Source organism: Orycteropus afer, unplaced genomic scaffold, assembly GCF_000298275.1.
Source record: "Orycteropus afer afer isolate SDZICR_OR568_19922 unplaced genomic scaffold, OryAfe1.0 scaffold00123, whole genome shotgun sequence".
Classification (NCBI taxonomy): domain Eukaryota; kingdom Metazoa; phylum Chordata; class Mammalia; order Tubulidentata; family Orycteropodidae; genus Orycteropus; species Orycteropus afer.
In genome coordinates, this window is record NW_006921710.1 from 8,760,148 (window position 1) to 8,785,147 (window position 25,000).

General features: G+C 35.7%; 1 protein-coding gene across 1 annotated transcript in view; it reads right to left on the minus strand.

Annotated features, from left to right (window-relative positions):
- Nucleotides 1–25,000, minus strand: part of PBX3 (PBX homeobox 3) — a 317,478-nt gene that overhangs the window by 28,232 nt on the left and 264,246 nt on the right. The window contains exons 3-5 of the mRNA XM_007944331.2: nucleotides 20,761–21,002; nucleotides 7,585–7,775; nucleotides 1,400–1,535 (exon numbers count right to left, since the gene is read on the minus strand). Of these exons, the coding sequence (XP_007942522.1) occupies nucleotides 1,400–1,535; nucleotides 7,585–7,775; nucleotides 20,761–21,002 (569 nt within the window). The remainder of the gene's footprint in view (nucleotides 1–1,399; nucleotides 1,536–7,584; nucleotides 7,776–20,760; nucleotides 21,003–25,000) is intronic.

Consider the following 25,000-nt stretch of genomic DNA (forward strand, 5'->3'; position numbering starts at 1 on the left):
AACAACAACAACAACAGTAATATTTTAAATATGCCTTTATAAGCTGGAAACCAAAATTAATTATATTCCATTTCAAACCAAAGGAACCAAGACACACTACAATCTCATAAGAGAATGACAACAAACCTTAAATGAAATCTTAATTATATATCTAAGGTTGCTTTGGAGGTTCTGTGGAAAACAATGCCAAAGTAGGAACTGGAAATTATCTTAAAGTCATATCCTGATCCCTTACATAACAATGACTTAAAACACTGATAAGAACCCCTTGTTGAGATCTGAAAGAACTCTATACTATTTTGGACTTCAGATCTACAACAAGAATATTTATTTAGAAACTACCTTTAAAATTTTGTGTGAGCTCTGGTGGTGTAGTGCCTAAGGCATTTGACTGTTAACCAGAGGGCCAGAGGTTCAAATCCACCAGCCACTCCTCAGAAGGAAGGTTGGGCAGTCTACTTCCGTAGTGATACTGCCTCGGAAACCCAAGGAGGGGTTGCTATGAGTTGGATCCAACTTGACGGCAGTAAGTCTGGTTTTTTGGTTTTAAGCCCTAGAGAACACTGAAATTCGGTGAAGGATCAGCTTTTTCCTTTTAAGTTCTACTCTAAGAATCATTTTTCATGTTATAAAGTAATGCTGTTCACATGAATCAATATATAGCGATATGCTATTTAAATAAAATTGTATTTTAGAGCTAGCTAATGCCAATAGGATATATCTTAAGAAGGTAAAAAGTTGTTTATTTCTATGTCACTAATCCTCAATCCAAACAGTTTATTTGCCTAAAAGTAAATATATTTTGTTGTTGTTGTTGTTAGAAGGTAATAGCTAACCTTAAGGGCCAATTTATTACACATGGACAATAACAGAACCAGGGACAGGTATGAACGTAATTCTTCTGTCTAACAAATAAAAAATGAAGCAAAGAAATCCTTGAGACCCAAATGTTATAGCATAGGTATCAAGAAGAGGCTTGGCAAATTCCTTAAAACTTTCACCAAAGAGTTACATTAAATTCAATTTGGCAACAAATGAATTGGTTTCTCACTGGTAGAAACTTACGTTAGTCATCTACTTCAGGGAAACTGGGGCTATAAACTATTTACTGGACAGTTACTTCAGTGTAAAACATGTCTCTCCCCATGGCACATTTATGTCCTCTCTACAGTATACAGGAGAAAGGTGTGTGTGATTATTGTTGAGTCCCTGCTACTTAAGATTGAAAATAAAAATTAAGCATTAAAATCTTTCATAAAAATGTGGAAATATTTAGATTTTCTTTATATCTTCTTTAATGCTGGGACATCTGGATATGAAATGATGAGAAAGCCCTAAAGAAGGAACAGGGGTGCTGGACTGATAGGGGACAAGACAGAGCCACTGGGTCTTCTCTCACCTGTGACACTGTGATGCTGCATTTCTTGGCCAGTTCCTCTTTGGCTTCTTCACTGGGGTAGGGGTTGCTGAGGTGTGAGTAAAAATATTCATTCAGGATTTCTGTGGCCTGTTTGCTGAAGTTACGCCTTTTCCGTCTATGACAAGAACAAAGAAAAGAATCTGTTATAACCAGCATTAAGTAAAGAGAGATAGATTAATTAGGATCACATAACAAAGTAGATTTTTATTTTTAGACATTCCTAAGGGACTAATTTATCACTATGATATTGTAAATTTTGTTTTTGGTATCCTCCAAAGCACTATCCAACTTATTTTAAGACGTAGGATCATTAAGAAAAATAGTAAATGTAAAGCACAATTTATTTCATTCTTTCATTTATTCAACAAACATTTGTTGAGGACCTACTGTGTTTTAGGCACTCAGTGGAGATCCAATGAGAACAAAACAGACAAGGTCCCTGCTACCAGACAGCTTACAGGGGAATGGAGAGCTCAGGGAGAGTATAATAGGAAACAAAGATATTAAACAAGTATCACAGAAATAATTAATTATAAACTACAGTAACTGATAAGTACCATGAAAGAAAAGAATCCTAGAGATGAAATGAAAGTTTCTAAGAGGAAAGCCTCACACAGATTATGGAGTCAAGAAAGGTTTCCTAGAAGGAGTGATATTTAATCTGAGACCTGGAGAATGTGCAGGAGTTAATTAGACAAAAGGTAGCAGGGAAAAGAAGAGGCAGAAGAAAGGGACCTGGAACAGAAAGAGCTTGGCAAATCCAAGGGGTGAGAGGAGGCTGGCACACAGTAAAAACCAGGGAATGTATGAGGTGAATCTGGAAGGGTGGGCAGGGGCCAGATTTTTCAAGGCTTAGTGGACTCCCTAAGAATTTTTAGATTTCATTCTAAGTGTAATAGGAAGCTATAAAAGGTTTAAAGTTTTGTTTTAAAGAGATTATTCTGTAAGAACAGTTAGGGAATAGCATGAAAGGAAATAAACTAACCAGCTAAGGAGACAAAAGGAGTTCTGGTGGTGTACTACTGCCTATGGCATTTGACTGCTAACCAGAAGGCTGGTAGTTCACACCCACCAGCCACTCCTCAGAAGTCTGGGCAATCTACTTCCGTAGTGATACCACCTCCGAAACCCAAGGAGGGGTCGCTATGAGTCAGATCCAACTCGACGGCAGTGAGTTTGGTTTGGTTTTTCTGAAGGAGACAACTGCAGTGGTCCAATTGAGAGATGACGATAACTCAGCGTGGGGTGAGAGCAATGGAAATAAAAAGATCAATGATCTACTTGAGAGGTAAAAGTGATAGGACCTGATGATAGATTGGATAAGGGAGGGGAGGGTGATGGGGAAGAGAGAGAAGGAAGGTAAGGGGTTAACCTTCATCAACAAGGACTTCTGGATTTTTATTATTAAGCAACAGCCTGGACTGAGGTATGATTTGCTCACAAGGGAAAGAGTAGGGGAGAACAAGTTTTTGTTTTTGCTGGGAGACGGGTGATGCGGTAAGAGAGATCAAATATTTACTAACACCATGCGTCAAATGGCAGAAAGGTTATTTACATTTGGGCTTTGTTATTAAGATTTTGAAGTATTCTAGACTGAAAATTAGCCATTTTTCACTTCACATTAGATACTTCAGTAACTGGAAAATACTTTTCTCCCCAAATAATTTTAATGCTTTCTTATAAACAATCTTAATAATCTTCTCTAGTGTGATATTCTGCACTCATAAAAGACACAGAGTCAGGACGCAGTTGTAAATACATGTATTTTATGAGATTCGTCTAGCTAAAATGATGTCACTACAAGGCAGGTTAAGTATGTGATCTACATCTCAACATTAAGGGAGAATCAAGGAAACAGAAACTGAAGTCTGATCAAAGCGTCTCCTTGGGTTGAGTCCTGAAATTCCTTAATTTCAATCATTTTCGAAAGGTTAAACCATAGTTTCCTGAGGGATAAAGAAGAGCTCTAACATCTATTTGGGGATTAAAATCAACAGGATTTGATAATCCTGGATGGAGGAGGTGGTAGGGGAAGAGTGGTAAGGAAGGTAAGAAAAAATACACCAAGAAGAGCAATTAGTATTTTTGAAAGAGCTATGCATTTCATGAAAAGAAAAATAAGGCCCTGAGTTGGGGGCACTTTAAAGAGGCACACTGTGATGAACAGATGGACAGGTAGGTGGATGAGTAGAGTAGGAAAAATCTAGACTAGATATTGAAACTATTAGGCCTATAGATATCACCTTTCCCACAGAGATTATTTGTTGAACTATACAGTAATAACCCAGTAATAACCCGCTCATAAAAATCTGGATTTCTGACTTCTTATGAAAAAATGGAAGATCAGTCATTTAAGGAACATGCTCCTCAAGGCAGCCTGTATACTAAGACTGAGTGGCGCCTGTTCCTTTAAATATGTACCTGTTTACTCTAACCTCCACTGCATTTTTGATCCAGCCACTCCACTCAATTCCATAATAGGTAAATATGAAAGTGTGTGATTCTCAATTTAAAATAGAGAGTCCAACAGCAAAGCTCAGAGTAGATGACAGTTATCTTTGGGAAATGGGGATTTGTGACGAGAATGAGCAGAACTATGTCTAGGAAGGCAAAAATGAGTTTGGCTCATTTATTGATTTTACCTAGAAATAGTTTTCAGCAAACAGAAAAAACCTCAGAGAACAAATTTATAGGAAGAACAGAACACCTCTCCCCAGACATTCTGGCTGTGTCCAAACTACAACACTTCTACTGGAAATGGAGAGGGGCCTACACAAATTTGTCCTTAAATGTTGTGTGCTAGTGCTCCGGCTTGTCCAATTATCAAGAAAATGTGAGTATGGCCTTGTAGAAAACCAGAGTAAGCAAGGGAATCATATATCTGAGTGAGCATTTTTGCCTTGAGCAGAACCACCTTGCCTTCTCAGTGCACAGGGCTTTGCTAAGAGACACTACACGAATAGATGGAACTAAAGCTTAGTATTTGCATTCCCTTGAAGGCATATGAGAGAATTTGGTCTTATACTTTATTTATTTTTAAGAAAAGCATCCTGTAGAAATTGCCCATTAAGCATTTCCCCCAAAGATTCCTTCCCAACAGGGTTCATCACACTCTAAATGGCTGTGCCTCAGGCCAGTGTGCAGTGGTGCATCAGTCCCAGGGGCGAGTCCCATCAGCATCACAGTGTTACTAACAGCAGTCTCTGTGGGAGAAGGGACTCGGCTGCAAGCTCTGCCACCTTCTCATCCTGGTTCTGCTCTCTCTGGCTTGTTAACACACTTTCTCTTGGGGGAGGAAATAAATCATTTAGGTGTACATTATGAATACAGCTATGTAAAAAATAAGGACACATGTTGACAGGAATCGGAAAATAACAGCAGAAATAATATAGTAATTGTGTTAGGAAGGATTCCCTTCTATCAGACATACTTTTAAATATCTTTATTGTATCATATTTTTATTAAAATGTTCAAATTTGGTAATTCAAAAATATTTTTGGCTTGTTAGCTTTGTGAAGTGACCTCCTTTACTCTTTTGACTTTTTAAAGTATTAAATGGAAATATGCATTCATCTTAATCAAACAAATTATTTGTTGATGTAAGTCTTTTTCTGAAGTTGTGGGAACTGTCATGTAAGACTTGGCCACTGCTTTCAACGACTCTGCTGTTTTGCTAGGGAAATGAAGAAATGTTCATGAAAGACTTCAATAAAAGGTAGTGTGCACAACAGTTGGTCTCGAGAAATTGTGTAAACATAGTGTCAGTTTGTAAGGGAAGCAAGGGCTGATGTGCAGTGGGGTGATGAAGGTGGGCTTCCTAAAGAGGGAACCTTTTGACTGGGCTTGAAAGGGTGAGCTGGCTCTCACTAGATCAACAAACATTTATCAAATAACATCTATGTTCCAAGCTCCATATTCAACACTTTCTGAGATGACAATTCATTATTGGTGACCAACTTGGGAAAGGAGCCGCAAGAACACAGTTTGTTGTAAGAGGAAGGGAAGGTAGGTGGTCAAAGGCAAGAAGGAATTCTAGGAAAAGTAAACCACACATGTATAAGATAAGACCAAGAGGCATTTCATTTTGTATGAATCACAGGAAAGAACTACTGAGTGATATATAATAAGAACATTAAAAATGTTCAAACTCTCTTATCTAAGAATTCTATTTTTGAAATTAATCCTTAGGAAATAATTCTAAAGATTAATATGGTTAAATGTATTTGAACATTAGTTTTCATAAATATAGTGCCCTATTCTCCATTATCTTCTCTCCTCTTACCGTATTTTTCTTCAGAGGACTTACTCTGACATTATATTATCAAATAGGATAGTATATTTGTTTACCTGCTTATTGTCTGTTTCACCAAGTAGAATGTACACTCAATCAGGGCAAATACGTCTTTTTACCTGTCTTGTTCACCACTAAATCTTCAGCATAAACAAACATTTGTGGAATGAGGAAAGGAGGAAGGAGTTATATTGGAAATTAATGAGAACAACTTAAATGCTCAAAAACAGGGGAATGGTTAAGTAAATTACTTGCTACACGTACATCAGGTAGAATGAAAATACCATCAAAATTGTATTAAAAAGTACAGCTTATACTACACAAAAAATGTCTGTTTATTTATTTATACTAATTTTTTTCAAAAAAGCAGGAGACCAAGTTATGCACATTGAACCATCAAAAAAATTTATGAAAAATAAAAAAGTGCTCAAAAAGAAAACAGAAGACAGTACACTAAAATATTATTTTTTTAAGGTGGTGAAAAATGTAGCTGTCTTTTACCCTCATCCTTCTATAAATTTTCTATAGTAGTTGGCATTTTTGAAATAGAATAAAAAACTTAATTTTAAAAAGTTTTAAAATTACATTTAAATTACATTTAAGAAGTAATGCAGGCTACAGACAGGGCATACAAGGCTTTAAATATATCCATCATTGAAAAGATACTATGGTTTTTAAGCTTTTTAAGCAAAGCAATTAGAGATCATAGTGGTATTATAGAAACAGAGAAGAGAAATGGAGGATTAACTGGAAGGGAATAAGACTGGAGACAACAAGACCACAGGCAGGTGCTCTGTCAGTTCAAGTATAGAAGGATGAGCATGAACTGGGTAGTGTAAGTAAGGATGGAAAAAAAGAGGTTATGTGAGAAATGTTGAAAATGAAGCACCAGTGAATTCCAGTGACTAAATCAGTATAGAAGAACAGGTGACCAAAGAGATGAAACAGAGCTTTGCTGAACTAGGAGAATGGTGGTATAATTAGGTAGCAAATGTTTCCTTATTTGGCTCTAAGAAAGCTCTGTGGCATGAAGACTGTCCCACACACCTTGCTTTCTAGATTTTGAAGTTAACTTAAAGTTATTTTCCTTAATATTAAGATATTGGATGATAATTCTCACCTCTGTCAGATGTAAGACAGAGAAAGCAAAACAAAACAGAAACTCCTTCCTAGGAATGAAGATTGATCATAAGCTTTAGCAATGTCTAAGAGACATCCCTATGGGGGCAGGCTACAGTAGGAAAATGACAATTCTTCTGTTACATAAGCCAGTGGGTCTTAAACACACCACATAAAACTTATTACCTAACTCCTGAAACTTGGTGAAAGCTTTAAATAAAAAGGAAATTGTCATCCTCACAGTAGAAATTAACAGGCTTTCTTACTTGATTTGGAGATACAGAGTTTGGGGTTTTGTGGCAACTGCTATTAACTAAAATAACATATCCTTCACTGGAGTATCAAATACCTCCAAGTATTTTCTTATAATTTACCCAAGCAATGTAATATTCAGGGAAAACAAACAAACAAAAACACCTTTGTTAAAATAGAGTTTCATGAAGAAAATTATCCTTAAAAGTAATTTCTAGCATCAGGATTGAAAGGCTACATTTTCCTATCATTTGTAGCAACACTGATTCTATCCATTTCTTGAGTCATCAAATTGGCAGCTATCAGCACAATTATTCCAAGAAAGAAGTCTCAACAGAGCAGGCACTATGGGGTAAAAGACCTGCACACCTTAAAGAAGAGCTCTTATAGAAAAATTAAAGAATCTAAGCATCAGCTGGGCAGTTTTAGAGAAAGTCACACGCAAAGAGTGAAAGAGGAGAAAAAAAATCAAAACACACAATCGATTTGTGGCCTCACATACCTGGCATCAAGGAATCTTGATCTTAAAATCATAACCGCTTCACAAGTGCTTTGTTTGAGCTGCATCTGGATGGAACTAAATTTTCGATGGATGATGCCCACCATCCTTTCAATCTCTTTCGGGGAAATGGGACGCGTTCTACTCTGTTCTCGGAGAAGGTTCATCACATGTGTAGTGAATTCATTACATGCCTGTAAAGAGAAAGAAAAAAAATCACATCTTAGGAAACTGATATTTTATATTATCATACCCAGATATTAACGCATCTGAATTTTCACTTCATTCGCAATTGCCAACAGCATTATGCCATGAATAGGGTTAAAATGAAAAACTAAAGTATCTGTGAGTGATGTGTAGTGGCAGTTAGATGGGGCAGCAAGAATTCTGAAACTATGACCGGCTAGACCTGCATGGGAGATAAAGCACTCAACTACCCTTTGACCTCCCACCTTTTCCCAGTTCCAAAAAGAGATTTTTCCATTGAAGGATACTCCTCTACCCACTCCTTCATATAAATATATGTTCAGTTAATACTAAGCAACCTCTATTATCTCTTAGGCATTATATTTATTCAACAAATATTTACTGAAGGCCTGCAAAGTTCTAATGTTTCCAAGTGCTGTGAGGACATAAAAATGAACAAGATGGGGATCTGGCCTTGAATGACAGAAAACATTCAGAAAACTAATTTTCACGCAAGGTGGTCTATGCTAAATGTCCCAAGGATGATATTAATAAGTGCTCTATAAGTTCCAATAGAGATTATTCTCATCTGGAGGCAGAGATCACATAAGGCTTCATGGTTAAAGTGATACTTGGGCTTTACAGAATGGGAATTTTGAAAGGTGGATAAAGATGGAAGTCAGGAGAAATTTCAGGGAAAACCCTGCAAATGGTATGCAGCAAGTTCAGAGAGGGGCTAGTAGGAATAGAGAGATTATATAGGGGTAACCTAACCCACTGCCACTGAGTCGATTCCAATACATAGTGAACCTTTATGACAGAATAGAACTGCCCCATAAGGTTTCCAAGGCTGCAGATCTTTACAGAAGCAGACTGCCTTATCTTTCTCCTGAAAAGTGGCTGGTGGGTTCAAACCACTGACTTTTTTGGTTAGCAGCCAACCTATTTAACCACTATGCTATCAGAGCTCCTTAGAGGAAAAGAGGGGATTAATTCTGGAAAGGCAGATCTGAGTTAGCATGTAAAGGAATTTGGATGACAAGCATTTCAATGTTCTAGCGTAATTTAGCTTGGTATAGGTCCTATGAGTAGATACATGTCATCTCCTGGAAGATAGGTAAAGCAGCTTGAATCTTCAGGCAAAGGCAGGAAAAAAAAAATAATAAATAAGAATCAGATTGTGATGAAACATTTTAGTTTACAATCTGTAGTCCCTGTCTTTCAGTTCACCTATAATCTTTTACATATACAAGCCTGCATGTAATTGGACCTATACTGAAATTCAGTACTGGCTTGGTAAATAAAGCATCAGTTTATATTCTGGACCAAAAAAAAAAAAAAAGGAAGAAGAACATCTGGCATTTTCGTTAAAAAGGCAGGATAGGAGATTCTGCATCTTAACGCATGGATGGCCCTGCGAGGGTGAGCAGATAGAACAATCACTAATCAAATCACCGATCAAAGCGAGGCACATTTTGAAGCTTTAATAATGTCTACTTCCCTACAGATATCCTGAACATTGCTCACATATAGCACATGATGGTTTATCTAACTGCTCATTAGAGAACTAACCTTTCAAGTACACTAGGTGTTTCAGTTACTTAAGCTTTTGTGTAACTTTTCTACGAATATTTCTAAGGCAAGGTAAAATGAGTCATACTTAAAAGTTTAGTTTTTACATGCTTTAAGTCTGAAGAAATTTTAAATTTATTGTGAGTAGCAACCCTGTGTTAGACTTATACCATTCTTCAGAATGTAAAATTATGGAATATACATAGTATATCCTGATTGAGCTTTTGTACTACAACTCAAAGAGCTTTACATTTGGTCTGAGAGAGAGAATAATGTTGATTATTTTGTTAATTTATTATCCTTGAACCACAAATGAGGAATTCTTAACCTGTAGTCCTTTCACCATATTCAGTCTGTATGCTGAGCAAATAATCTGAGAAACTGGACTATATGAAAAGGAACATGGCCTCAGGATTAGAAGACTACTCATTAACAACCTGCGATATCCAAATGACACAACCTAGGATGCTGAAAGCCAAGAGAACTCAAAGCATTTACTTATGAAGATCAAAGACTACAGCCTTCAGTATGGATTACACCTCAACATCAAGAAAACAAAAATCCTCACAACTGGACCAAAAACAGTATCATGATAAACAGACAAAGTATTGAAGTTGTTAAGGATTTCATTTTACTTGGATCTACAATCAATGCCCATGGAAGTAGCAATCAAGAAATCAAATGGCATACTGGATTGGGCAAATGTGCTGCAAAAGACTTAAAACATTAAAGAGCAAAGATATCACTTTGAAGATTCAGGTGTACTTGGCTCAAGCCATGGTATTTTCAATAGCCTCATATGCATATGAAAGCTGGACAATGAATAAGGAAGACAGAAAAACTGATGTATTTGAATCAGGGTGTTTATAAAGAATATTAAATATACTATGCACTACCAGAAGAACAAACAAATCTGTGTTGGAAGTACAGCCAGAATGCTCCTTAGAAGCAAGAATGCCAAGACTTCACCTCTCGCTCTTTGGTCATGCTGTCATGAGGGACCAGCGCCTGGAGAAGGATTTCATGCCTGGTAAAGTAGATGGGCAACAAGAAGGAAGACCCTTAATGAGATGGATTGGTATAGTGGCTGCAACAGTGGCCTCAAGCATGGTAACAACGGTGAGGATGGCACACGACCGGGCAGTGTTTCGTTTAGTTGTATACAGGGTCGCGGTGAGGATGGCATATGACCGGGCAGTGTTTCCTTTTGTTGTATACAGGGTCGCGGTGAGGATGGCACACGACCGGGCAGTGTTTCGTTTAGTTGTATACAGGGTCGCGGTGAGGATGGCACATGACCGGGCAGTGTTTCGTTAGGTTGTATACAGGGTCGCGGTGAGGATGGCAAACGACCAGGCAGTGTTTCGTTCAGTTGTATACAGGGTCACTAAGAGTTGGAACTGACTCAATAGCACCTATTAACAGGAAGTCCATAGATAGGCTTAAAAGGTCTATGGCCCCCTGAAATCCTATAGAACTTATGTGCACTCTGCATTTCCTAAGGAGAGATTTTGACGTTTTGCTTTCTTTTCAGATTCTCAGCCAGTCCATAATTAAAAAGGTGAGGAATTATTATCCTAGGTTATGAAACAGTAAAAAGAGAAGAAACTTTATAGCTCCAAAATTATAAGTTCTTTCTATCTTTAAGCAAAATAAAATAAAGAGTAAATTTAAGATTTTCCCTGACACTCCATTATCAGCTTCAACTATCTTATGCCAAATAATTGGTCACACTGTAAAAAATATATGTGTACTTTTTTCTCTTGAATTTTCCATAAAGAGATATTCATATAATTTTAAATATATGTAATTTTCCAACTCTAGCCCTCCATTTTCTAATAAGCAAACTGAAGAAAACTGAACTAGAATGATGTTTACACAAACTGGGATCAATAAGTTCCATAGTTCCATAGCTAGGAGCTCTGACGCAAGGAAGGGGTCACTATGAGTTGGATCCGACTCCACGGCAGTAAGCTGAGTTGCAGCTAGTTCTATAGAATGTTAACAGATGGTCCAAGAATATAGCATGTTTGGGAAATGCTACATTAACCAAAGCTTTAAGACATTTTTCTTGTGCAGGACTCCTCAGAATTGCCAATATGCATAATAAATCTTTAAGGGAAAATGGTATACTCAACTTTTCCCAAATAAACATGGCCACAAAACCTCTTTTGAACAACACTGCCCTACAGAAAAATATTGCAAGCCATATATATAATTGTAAGGTTTTCTACTAGTCACATTAAAAAACAAACAGGTAAAATTAATTTTGACATATTTTACTTAACCTACTATGTGAAAAAAAATTAACATTTCAACATATAATAACTCAAACTCACTGCCGTCGAGTCGGATCTGACTCATAGCGACCCCTCATTGGGTTTCTGAGGCAGTGTCTTTACAGAAGTAGACTGCCCAATCTTCCTTCTGAGATGTTTTAAAAAACACCTATTGAGGCATTTTACATTTTTTTTTTTCTGGCAGTAAGTTTTTGAAATTAAGAATGTGTTTTACATCACAGCACATCTCAATTCACACTAGCCAGATTTCAAGTACTCCATAGCAACACGTGGCCAGTAGCAACCATATTGGACCAATGTGCTAAGAAAAATTTTTGGGAAACACTATACTAGGTAATCTTTCATATTTCTTTTTCATTCTTCTCTCTCTCACACACACACACACTCACACACAGCAATTATCCTTAGGAATGTCCTTGACGACACAATAGAAATTATTCACTTAATCACATCTTGATCTCTGAGTACATGTCATTAATAATCATATGACAAAATGGGAAGTAAAATAAACACATTTCTGCATACCACATGATTGGCTGTCTTGACCAAAAGTACTTGTGATTGTTTAAGTTGTAAGCTGAGGCCACTTTTTTCATGGAATACCATTTTTACTTGAAGCAAAACTGACAAACTATGATTATTCAGAAGGAAGTCTGGTAGGTACAGTGGCTAAGCCATTTGGCTGCTAACCAAAAGGCTGGGAGTTTGGGCCCACTAGCTACTCAACAGGAGAAAGACCAGGCAGTCTGGTTCCACAAAGTTTTACAGCCTTAGAAACCCTATGGGGTTGTTATGAGCCAGAATCGACTAGATGGCAGTGTGTTTATGATTATTTAGAGCTGGACATCTGGTAGACATTTTCTTGAAACGAGTGAGCTTATCTCTTTAAGGAGAATAGCTGACAATATTTATTGCAAATGATAAAATCTGAGTTTTCAAGTAAAAATTAGAATTTTTGAAAACTTGCATCTGCCACCATATGCTTGACAGTACTTAATGATTTTTTCCTGATTAGTTTGGAGTAGATAAGAAAATGTATAATATTTTAACATTGAAAATGAAATGTGTCAAAATTTGGAAGATATGCATAACCCAGTGAATCAGTATTTTCCAAATGATCAATGTATAATGTTAGAAAATCATTTATAAGTAGAAGATTCACTCAGAGTGCAAACATGATCAACAAATTTTAAAGGAACAGAACACAGAAAGTTAATATGATTTCAGATTCCACATTGCAACTAATCTGTAAGAAACTACAACTTGTCAAGTTTTGGTGTAATATCAAAGAACGATATCCACAATTACCTGAAAGGTCATTAATATACTCTTCCCTTTTCCAATGACTTTATCTGTGTAAGGCCAAATTTTCTTCATATACTTCAGCCTTATCACAACAGATTGTAGAAACAGATATGAGAATCCAGTGGACTTTTATTAAGCCCTACATTAAAGAGTTTTGCAAAAATGTAAAAACAGTGCTACTCTTCTAAGTTTTGCATTTGTTTAAAAACAGTTATTTTTTAAAATGCTATTATGTTATTATAGATTTACACCTAGAGTGTTTTATTCTTGTTATTTTTTAGTTAATACATATTCCGAGATTTTCTCAGTTTCCTTTTCTATAATAATAAATATTGACAGATAAAACCCACAGAACAAAATCTCTTATGGGGTCTCTAAAAAATTTCAAGTATGTTAAATTCTAAATCAAAAAGTCTGGGAATGGTGTACTGGAATACAGAACCATTTCTAATTTGCACACATTCAGTGCTAATTCCTACAAATTTCAATTTACAAAACACTAAGGTAACATCTATCTACAACAGGGCATATGCTTTGGTAAATAATTCAGGTCCTCAAACCCACCAGCCACTCCTCGGAAGGAAGGTTGGGCAATCCTACTTCCGTAGTGATACTGCCTCGGAAACCCAAGGAGGGGTCGCTATGAGTCGGGGCCGACTTGATGGCACATAACAACAACAACAACAAACATGTGAATGATACTGAGATGCTCACTATTAATTATTTTCTAGCCATATTTTCACCTCTCCAAAATGGGTGTCTGCCTATGTTTACTAAGCAGGGAAAGGCTCTTATGAGAAAAAAGGGTTAATAGCAAAAAGTTTCTGCATCTAAAAACTCATAATTTCCTAAAACATTTGCTGAATGTCTCACAACTTATTAAGTGAAGCCATCTATGAATGCAAATGTTGATTAGCAATTTGGCAATAGCCCAACATTCACAGAATTCACATAGCTTTTCTTTAAACCAGTAGTTCATACATGATTAATTAGAACATCTCATTTATGTAGTGTGCACTTTAGCTCATTACTCTAAGTAAAATTCGTTAAGTATTTACATTTAGATAATTAAAATCTGGGTACACCCTTAAGAAAGATGCATACACTTTAGGCAAAGTGATTTTTTTTCCTTTATACCACTGAAAGTAAATTACAGCCTCATTTACAGCATCATCTGTACCAGTTTCAGAGCAGAACACAGTACTGCCTCATCTCCCATTCCTAAAAAGTATGCATTTTTAAACATATGTACGCAGTAAAAATGATCAAATGATTGCAGAACCGTTTTGAAAGACCACCAAATCATGTATTAGCATTGATGCTATTATTTGTAACGTGGGATGCTCACTTGAAATATCTACCATATTCTCCATTAAATCTATAAGACTGTATTAGTAAAACAGACTTTAGAGAAATTGCCTTATTGTTTTTACAAGTGAAAATCTCAATTAAGTGTTGTTTTTTTTTTTTTGGTCAGTTGTCTATAATGTAGATGGAGTGACACTGTGGCTAACTAGAATATTTGGGAAATGACAGTTTTGATTCTTTCAATTTTCTGATTACAATATGAGGCAAAAACCTCTTTTAAGTTCAGCTGTTGAAAACTATCTAGGGTACAATTTTGTTTGTTTGTTTGTCTGAATACGTACATTGCAATAACAGTTAAGTGAACATAATACCTGGGAGGTTTTACTCTGATAGAAATATTTTAAATCAATCCTTATTATTAACCTTTCTCCTTAAAAATCCAAACCAGGTAATAATTGAGGATTCAAAATATTTGAATCCTAGATAATGTTTTTAATGACATTTGCTGGCTAGTAAAATTGTCTCCTCAATTCTGTATATATTTGATTTACACTCAAAATTAAATGTTAAGGATCTTGTTTATTTTGTGATGAGGCTTTTTTCAGTTATAGATTTAAAATTCAATCACTTTCCCACCTTTAAGTTCATATCATTGAATGTCAAGAAGTAAGATCAGACAAAGGGTAAGGATCAATTTTAGAAGAATTTTTACAATGGCTCAGTGATCATATCTAAAAACTGGATTGGTCTCTTATAACCACTTACAGAAGCTAATTGTAGGTAACAGATCCTAAATACCCGATTCTAAAATCTATTCTGAAAGCAAGAAAAAAAAATTTTCTATTAAAAGTAGATGTCTTCCAAATTTATATACAACTATTGCCTAGTTATAGGAGCTCTGGTAGCATAGTGCCTAAGGCACTTGACTGCTAACCAGAAGGCTGCGGTTCAAACCCACCAGCCACTCCTCGGAAGGAAGATGGGGCAATCCACTTCCGTAGTGATACTGCCTCGGAAACCCAAGGATGGGGGTCGCTATGAGTCGGGTCCAACTCGATGGCACATAACAACAACAACAACAACGCCTAGTTATAACCCTGCAAGTAACTAGTCCAATACTGTAGTGTTTTTATTTATAGAACGCTTATTATTTCAACAAACTCTTCTTGTTTTAGAATGAGACCAAATTCAGGAATGGCAACCAAGATGAAATATTTGTTGTACCGCAACAATTCTTACCTAACTGCAATGGTTTAGGGATCTATTTCATGGGAGTTTTGAAAAGATTATATATGTTAAGTTCTTTGTACAGAGTCTGAAACATAATAGTCAATAAATGGTAGTTACTGTCAACAAGTGAAAATGGCAATTTTATGAAATTCATATTATTTTCTTATACTATTATTATGTAAGCAAGTTCCTATTCTGATTATCTATAATTCTACTTTCTCATTGCCTGACTAAATACAAACACTGCTTCCAAAGGGAAAAAAGAGTATTCAAATATAAAACCACTCATTTTATTAATCATGCTTGTGGAAATAGACACATTTGGTGCACAAAATCAATAAACTAGTAACTTGAAGGAAAAAAAAAAAGGAACACTCAAACACTTGTTCCAACCAAGGATAACTAAGAAAAAGCCCTGCAGAAAAGGTGACAAGAAGTAAAATCCTCTCTTGGAGTAAGGAATGATAAATTTTTGTTTAGGAACATGAAGTACAAAGTTTATATCAGGTACTAGTATCCTTTTGCCTTTATTTCTTAACTTTTCAGGAAAAAAAATTGCAAAATGGTATTAGGAGTTTGTGGGCTACACAGTGTTCATTATAATAACATCAGTATTTTTAACCTGTTAAAAATGAAATTCCTTTGTAAGCAAAGGCATTTCTGTCAGCAAATTTGAGCACAAAATGTTAAATCCTCAAAAAGCACAAGCACATGCCTTTACCATGGTTGAGGTTCAGCACTGCCCTGCAATCTGAAAGGCCCTAGTAGCCAAACTGTACCCGACTGGTTTGGAGCACACTCAGTGTGTACATGTTGGCTCTAATGACTCCCATATATGGGGTGAATTCAAAAGACATCTGTGAACTCAGAAAGCAGGTTCCCAGATGCTTGGAGAAGGTTGGGACCTTTACAATATTTCTGCCTTCAGCAAAAATGTATTTCAATATAATTATAGTAGATAGATTTCAATGTCATCTCTATTATAGTAGCTGTAAATTATAAAGTGAATTGCCTGTGTACAAGCATTTCCACTGGTACAAGCAAAGTGGGAGAGCTGTAGAGGGCATGACAAATCTTTTTCTTTTTAACTGACAACAAATGTCTAAGTCAAATGCCATTTGCAAAAAAACAGTGTTTCCATTTCCTTTTGGTAGAAAGGTGGAAGAACCAAGAAAGACTATCTTAATTCAAAGTTTTCAATTCTTAGAAATAAGGCTTTTTAGAATCATTGGTTCACATTCATTACAATTCACCTATTCTTAGATAGCAGCTGGGACTTTAATCACAGGAGTATATTTAGAAAGGAAGGTAATGGCAATTTTGAAAACTTGTAGTTAACCATTAAGAAGGCACAGAAGCATCTAGAGAAGGTGGCAATATACCCAAGAGTTTCTGCAAACTTAGCAAAATGACCATATTCCTGCTAAGTGTCAGGATAAACAGAGAAAAGTAAAATAGTTTTTTGTTTCCTTTTGGTCGGTAGTGATATTCAAGAATTTTACTCTCATATATATTCCATATATAATACTTCAAAAATGTTTATATAAATAAATTTAGATAATTGTCAACAAGAATCATTAAATCTAAGCCTATGTAATCAAAGGATATTTTGTGAGGGGGAAAAAAACAGGATTTCTAAGATAATATCATTCCTAAAACACATACGTAAAAACATAAAACCAAGCCTTGCAGCCTGGATTTAATTTTGATCAAACTGTAGCTCTAGTCTGCTTAGCTTTGTAAATGTGGCTGTGTTTATAAGGTACTTTAATTTACTGCAGTGGTGTTGTTTGTTAATTTTATGGCAATCTAAATCTAAACAGGCTTCAGATACATTTTCATTACAGTTTCATTGCAAAACACAGAGTGAATAGCTCTAAGATTCCAATGTCATTTATTTCGTCACAGAAAAAGACTCAACACAATTTTCTGATGAAGTTTCTGCCTTAACATGTATGCTCTTCCTATTGACTAATATGCCTTCTCTCATTCAGGATGCCCATGTTCACTCTTACAGAGGGAAAACTACAATTTCTGCAAAGTGACTAAAATAGTTGTTTTTCCATCTCTGCTCTGTTCCCATTTCAAATGCAATCCAACATGGGCAAATAGGATAAAATGTACCAAAATGATTTTCTAATTCTACATGGGTGGCAGCGTAATTCAATGGAAAAGGAACATATATTGCCAGAAACGGATTTTAATGCCTGATTCTGACACTAACTAGTGGTGTGACATTGGACAAATTACTTAATCTGAGTCTCATTTTCTCCTCTGTAAAATAAAAATTACGATGCCGTCTATTTCAGATATGCCACACCCCTGCACCTTACTCAGCTCTGCTGAAGCTTTCTTCTAACTCCAAAATACATCCCTGAATGGTCCATCCCAGATAAACCCTTATATGCTAAGAACTGAAAGGAAAAGTTGACTGTCATGTGTCAAAACTTACTCGTCCTTTTAACTTCAGAGAATCACAGACAAAACTATAAAAGCTAGCCCAAAACAACACAAGAGAATTAAATGTTGCTACATTGCTTTGTAAACCCAAGGAGGGGTCGCTATAAGTCGGATGCAACTCGATGGCAGTGTATTTTACATCATTTGAAAACAATTCAGAACCTATAGAAGATTTGTAAACTAAAATTCTGTTGAATCTGCCAGTTGGTCACCATATTCCATATAAATATTTGTCTATAATACTACATGCATTTCATGAATCTATATTTTTCCTATTGAAAGTGTTAAAAATGAGAAAAGGAAATATAGGCTTAAATAGTTATTAGGCTATCGAATATGTCCATAAATAACATTCATGACTAAATTTCAAAACTCATTATTTCCCAGTTTGATATCTAATCCAGAATTTGTGCATACACATGTATCTTTGAGACAAAATGAAACAAAAAACCCAACTGGTTACTAAAAATCTTGTAGGGTTTTCTTACGGCATTTCTAATGCACTGAGGCTTAAGACCTTGACTTGGCTCACACCAGATTCACTCAATTTTTAACATGGCTAACGAGAAGGTAAAGAAGCAGGTGTGAAGACACATGGCAGGAGACAGTAAAACCAAACCCAACTCACTGCCTGCCATCCAGGCAATTTCTACTCATAGCGACTCCACGGGACATAGCAGAACTGACCCACAGGGTTTCCAAGCCTGTAAATCTTTACTGAAGCAGACTGTCTCATCTTTGCCCTGTGGAGCAAATGCTGGGTTTGAACCACCAATCTTTTGGTTAGCAGCCTAAAAGTTTAACCACAGCACCAACAAAGTTGCTTGGAAATAGTAAGGAACCATCTTAATTCCTCTAAAAAGGTAAGCCATTTGGTCCTAATATTATATAGATCTTTCCATGCAAGGTGATTGTTGGTATTTATCTAGTAAGTATATACAGATATATTTAACAAAAAATAATGCAATGAGGATTATGTCACAAATCAAACCATTTTCTACTGCTTATGCTCAGGGCAACCTTTTCAACTATAACATATTTTATTTACTCTTAATTATTCATATGTCAAAGGAGCTGTGGTTGCGTAGTGCCTAAAGCATTTGACTGCTAACCAGAAGGTTGGCGGTTCAAACTCACCAGCCACTCTGTAGAAGGAAAACTGGGCAATCTACTGCCATAAAGATTTACTGCTTCGGAAACCCAAAGGGGTCACTGTGAGTAGGAATCAACTTGATGGCAATGAGTTTAGTTTTTGGTTTGGTATTCATATATCAAATCAGAAAGTTGAATCCTCTTAATGTGCATATGTAATTTTTCTAGAACTGTAATTTGCACACTTTCCATCAAAAATTATTCCTATAGATACTCTTGGACCTTAGAAAGCCTAATTCAGAAAATAAACGAAAACATCTTCTAGTATTAATTTATATTGAATTTTAACACAAAGTTACATCAATCATTTTACCTTTCTTCAAAACATACTCACTTTTGGGACAGAATTCATCATTTGCTTAGTACCACTATACCCAGAATATTAGGAAAAGCAGTGAAAAAACTATACACACAGCTGAAACTGTACAGGGAACTGAGATAAGTAATCAGTATTAAAGCTGCCTGGGATATCCATGTCTCACTAAGCTGTATGGACTTTAGGAAGTACCTACTTATATACTGAAATATTTATGGATGAAATGATATGATGACTAAAATAAAATTGGCAAAATATTGATAATTATTTAACTTGAATGATGGGTATCTAGGGAGTTTCTTATCTTAATTTGAACCCTAAGAAATTACCAGTACTTAACAGTTTTTGATGCAAAAACTTGGCTAAGTCCATAGGGTTTTAACCTATTGTTCTCTTTATTTTTGTATGTATGTTTAAATTTTCCATAATAATTTTTAATAACTTTCCAAATGAGAATTCTTATCAAATGAGAATTCCTTACAGTAAGCAGATTTTCAGCCTTAAACTAACAACTAAAGTGTATTTAAAATGAATCACTAATATTTTATCTTATTCTTAGACTCAGTTATTTTCCCCATATTTTATCATCTCGCAAGTTTGGAAACATGTTACAATCAATGGCATGTTATAGTTAAATTGACAGTGTTAATTTCTTCTTGGTGACACATAAAATAATAATGCAGCTTAAATCAAAGATATCTTAGATTCAATGAAGTATGGTGAATGTAATTGCTGAGAGCAGCATTTTTAATCCACATTCTTTTTCTAATCAGAAACTTAGCACACAACGCCTAGTATTCCCGTCCCGTGGTACCCATAATTATCCTGGGAGGGCTCCTCCTCAGAGAGACAGGCTAGTACCTGCTTATTTGTGAATTTAGCTCCCTCCCCTATAGTCTGGCACAATCCATAAGAATTTATTCCTAGGAGGATTCTGGAGCTCACAGCACAGGAGGTAAAGCTCACTATGCAAAACTTCTCTTTAAAGCTTGTTGTAGCTTATGAGTAAGGCCAGTGCATAAATGTTAATTACAAAGAGTTTTGAAGAGCACCAAGCAGTCAGACCAGAGGGAAGAATAACTATAGGTGTGGTAGTAAGGGCATGTGTATGTGAGGAATGAATAAAACTAAAACAAGCAGGTGGGATAAAATAGGTTTAGCTTTCCCTTTGAAATCTCAAAGGGTTTTCATTTTACTGAATGAAACAATTTACTTGAATTTTTGGATTGACCTTATTTATTTTGTTCTTTGTGTTAACATCTACCCCTCACAGCCCTCAGAATTGGTTAGTGCAGTCTAACAAGAGCAATAGAGGGTTTGTGCAGGACTATGAGAGTGGCGGCTGCTGACCTGTTCATATTTCTCCAGTTCTGTATGATAGATTTGTCTGATCTGGGTCAATTTGGCTCTGTAATCTGAGTGTTCAATAGAGTTATCTGAAGAACCTCCAGAGGCTGCCGCGGCTGCAGCTGCTGCCGCCGATCCCCCACCTTTCTCAGGACCTGAAACCCCTTCTGCCAAAAGCATATTGTCCAGTCTCATTAGCTGGGGATCGGGAGGGTCCTCCTCCTGGGCTCCTCTGATGCTGAGACCTTCAAGGAAAGAAAGAGAGAGACAGAGAGAAGAAGCGAGAAACAGAGGACAAATAGTGTGAGTATTTTGCTTATTGAGAAAATGATCAAACAAATTAGTGTACTACAATTCATGCTGAGTACTTCACTATTCACATTTGACCAATAAGCTTGACTAGGTGTGAGAATTCTTTTTAAGATAATATTTATATCTATCCTAGAATTTCTATCTGGAATATCTTCCCCCATCCCAAAATTAATTTCTGCCAGACTGGACCCTTATAAAAAGGTAACCTTGGTTTCTTAGACAACTTTAAACATCCAAGCTTCCCAGAAATAAATTATTTAAACACAAAATGGGAAGAGATTAAAAAAAAAACCCTGTAGGTTTTGAGAAAAGAAAACAATTCAAAGGATATTAAACAAACCCATCAAAACATAGTTTTTCTGTTTGTCCATACAGTTGGAGGAATAATTAAAATTCCCATAGAATAATTAGTTTACAATATCCAAAAACTAGAAAATAAACAAGATTAGATGGGCTTTTCTATCATATATTTTAAGGGGAGAAGAGAAATACATACATTATGAAACAATTTTTTTAAAAAACTTATTTATATGAAATAATTAGCTATACTTAAAAAAAAGTTATTAAATGAATGTTGTTAAGCCATTTCCTGTAAACAATAAAACCAGGACACTAAATACAGTATTAAAAATGTGCCACTGATATGGCAATACATTTCTGGGCACAGTAGTCTCAATCTAATTTTGCTTTTAAATCAAGAACTTCCTAAGTGATGCCCAGTCAGCAACCTCATCTGCGTACTATAGATCACAGCTGACAACTCATAGGTTTAATCAGGTCACACAGGCTTTCTGCCAAGATGTTTTCAACAACACAGAAGACAAAGTTTTAAAATAATTATCATGGTATAAAAAGCACTGGAGTCATGACAGCTCAAAATCAGCATTTTCATTAATGTTTAACATAATCTAAAATATCCCAGCCCAATTAACCTCTGTAAATCTGTTTAAAAGCAGGTTTCCTGCACTAGTTACAATGATCTTGGGGGAAGCAGAAAAAGGAAGTTGGCATCTGCATGTTTACATTAGGATTCTGCCTTTTGCTTCTGTGCCTGTTGTTGTTAATCCACAGTGGTGCACACTCTGTGTCTAGTGCAACTTACATGACAGTAACATCTATAAGCTGCCAAGTACTCAATTGAGCACAAGCTCTGTGATTTTACATGCTAGCCTAAAATACCATCCACTTTTTTAAGAACAGATTTTATTCCTAGATGTCCTGAGTTACACCCACAGCATGACAGAGCTCTTGGTGGCTCAACTCAAATGTACAACTTTAATTTCCTCCCTCAAAACACTTTAGAGCTGTCACTTTCAATTAAAAATAGACTTCAGGATAACTTCAACTGGATAATAAAACTAACTCACCACAATTTAAAAATATATCTGTTGGCTTCTCAAAGGTGAATAAATAACATTTGAAAACTATGATATAATAAATTCATTTAGAAAACCAAAAAGTTAGTTAACTCTCTTAAATAAGATATAATTAGCATCAACATATTGCTGGTAATTAAAGATACATAAATATATATTTGCTAGTTCTTCTAGAAGAACCTGCCAAATATTATTTTAGAACAGCCAAGTACTGGTTAAGTTGGTATTTCTAATTTAACATCTTTGATTTTCCTTTCTATCTCATTTTGTTAGACGTTAAATCTCTTGGCTTAGCTATGCTTCTAGTTCTACATACCAAGATTTCTGTACATCTGGCACGCAGTGAGCGCTTACTCAGACTCAAATCGAAACTCACTGCCATCGAGTCTATTCTGACTCACAGCGACCCCAACTGGATTCTAAGGCTGTAAATCTTTATGGAAGCAGACTGCCTCATCTTTCTTACACACAGCGACTGAGGTGTTTGAACCGCTGACCTATTGGTTAGCAGCCAAATGCCTTAACCACTTTATCACCAGGGCTCCTTGAGGGCTTACTAAGCAACTTTTTATCTGACACTTCGGCTCTATTTCACTTTTATAGTATTTGTTTGGGAGTTCCTTAACTTCCTCCTTTTTAAACTAAATCTTTGCTCACATTTTTGTGTTTGCTGTTTCTTTTTTGTATTCATATAGGTACTGGTACTTCTCCTGGAAATGTGTTCTTTATCTACCTTCAGGTTTCCTTCCAGGTTTATATGCATTTATTTTCCCCTTATGGACATTTGGTGAGGTTCTTTAATAGCAAATAAACATCAACAGTCAGTTATACTTCCCTGTATAAATGTTGCAAACAACATAAGATACTCCATAACTAATATACAAAGAAACAGACTGTAAGAGAGGCAGAAGAAGGAGATTCTTCAAGGGGGAAAAAAAAAAAAAAGGCACAAATGAATTAGTCATCTGTGGTACTTTATACATACAATCCTACTTCCGTAGTGATACTGCCTCGGAAACCCAAGGAGGGGTCGCTATGAGTCAGGGCGACTCAACAGCAAACAACAACAACAACAACAACAATCGGTGTATAAACCATTACCATACCAATAAGAAACAATTCTTATAATCGATAGTAGTGAACAGAAAAATAATTTCAAGTCTGTATTTTCAACTGATACAACATTTTTTTCTCATGATGAATATTATCTCTTCTAAAATCATAAGTAAATTAACACTTATGTGTTTGTCTCAAGTACAGGAAAAAATGTTTCAATGAAATCCTTCTGAACTTATTTTATAAACTATGTGAATCAAATCTAATCAGAAAAATCATTTCCTGATAAAAAGTCCCTATTCCTTTGGATGAAAAGTACTAGAGCACTTGGTAATTAGGCAATGTCGAGAAGGCTATTCATCAATACTGAAGTCATTTTCATAACTGCAGTGTGAGAAGTGAATCAAATTTCTTTTCTATTAAGGAAAGTCATGAGTATAGATCTCTAAGTAATACCTAGTTTCCAAAATTATTTGAATATTTGTATTTATTTTCTTATTTTACATTCAACTTACTATTTTATTTTTTATCATTTACTCAATATTACTTAGTTACTAACCTCCCTAAGTCGCACATGGCTTCCAATCATAACACATGCTCCTCTGGGCATCTAAAAACGTTTTAATGAACCTAAACTTGCAAGGACCAGAATGAACTGAATTGTATGCTTATCAAATGATTTTAATATCTTCAAACTAAAACTTGAAAAAACAGCAATTTAAAAATTGGTCACTCTTGTTTTTAATCCAAAATGTATACACAGAGGTTTATAAAGTTTTGCATCTAGACTATGTGGTCATCAAAGGATTACAAAGTTTTTTATTAAAAAAACCCTATTTGCCATCTACTTATAACCATAACATTCATTTCAGTATCCCTAAGATTTAAACAAATCATACAAACATAGTAAAACATTGTTTAACAATGAACTTGGCTTTGTTATAAAGCCCACAGTTTTTGCATATCTTTCAGCAAATCCTAATTAGCTGTCTTTCAACATGCTGTGCACCTGCCCCACAGATAATGGGAGAGAGCATCTGCATAGACGACTGCATTCGAAGGGCAATAAATAAATTACGGGTCAAAATTATTACAAAGCTTTCTCCGAATAAATGCATATCCTTCACAATACTAAGCTGCAGATGTGAAAAGTACCTAAAGCCCACTCAAATGGTATGATTACGGGGCTGTTTGAGTTTAATAATCTGACTGTAATTCAGGCATTTTCAACAGCTCATTAAGGGTTCATTAATATATAGGCAAGCTTTTGAATTATAAATAAGCAGATTAGAAATCTGCAGTGGTCAGATTGTACAGTAGTAGCCTCTCTAACAGAACAAAACTGCCAACACAATAAAGGCTTGACCTGAGAGAATGAGGTGCAAACATAGGGCACTAACCAAGCTTCGTAGCTCCTTCATTTCAAGGACCAAGTCCACTGGACCATGACTAACCTCTGTTCATCTAGGACTGAAGAGTGGCTCCATACTGTGGCTATT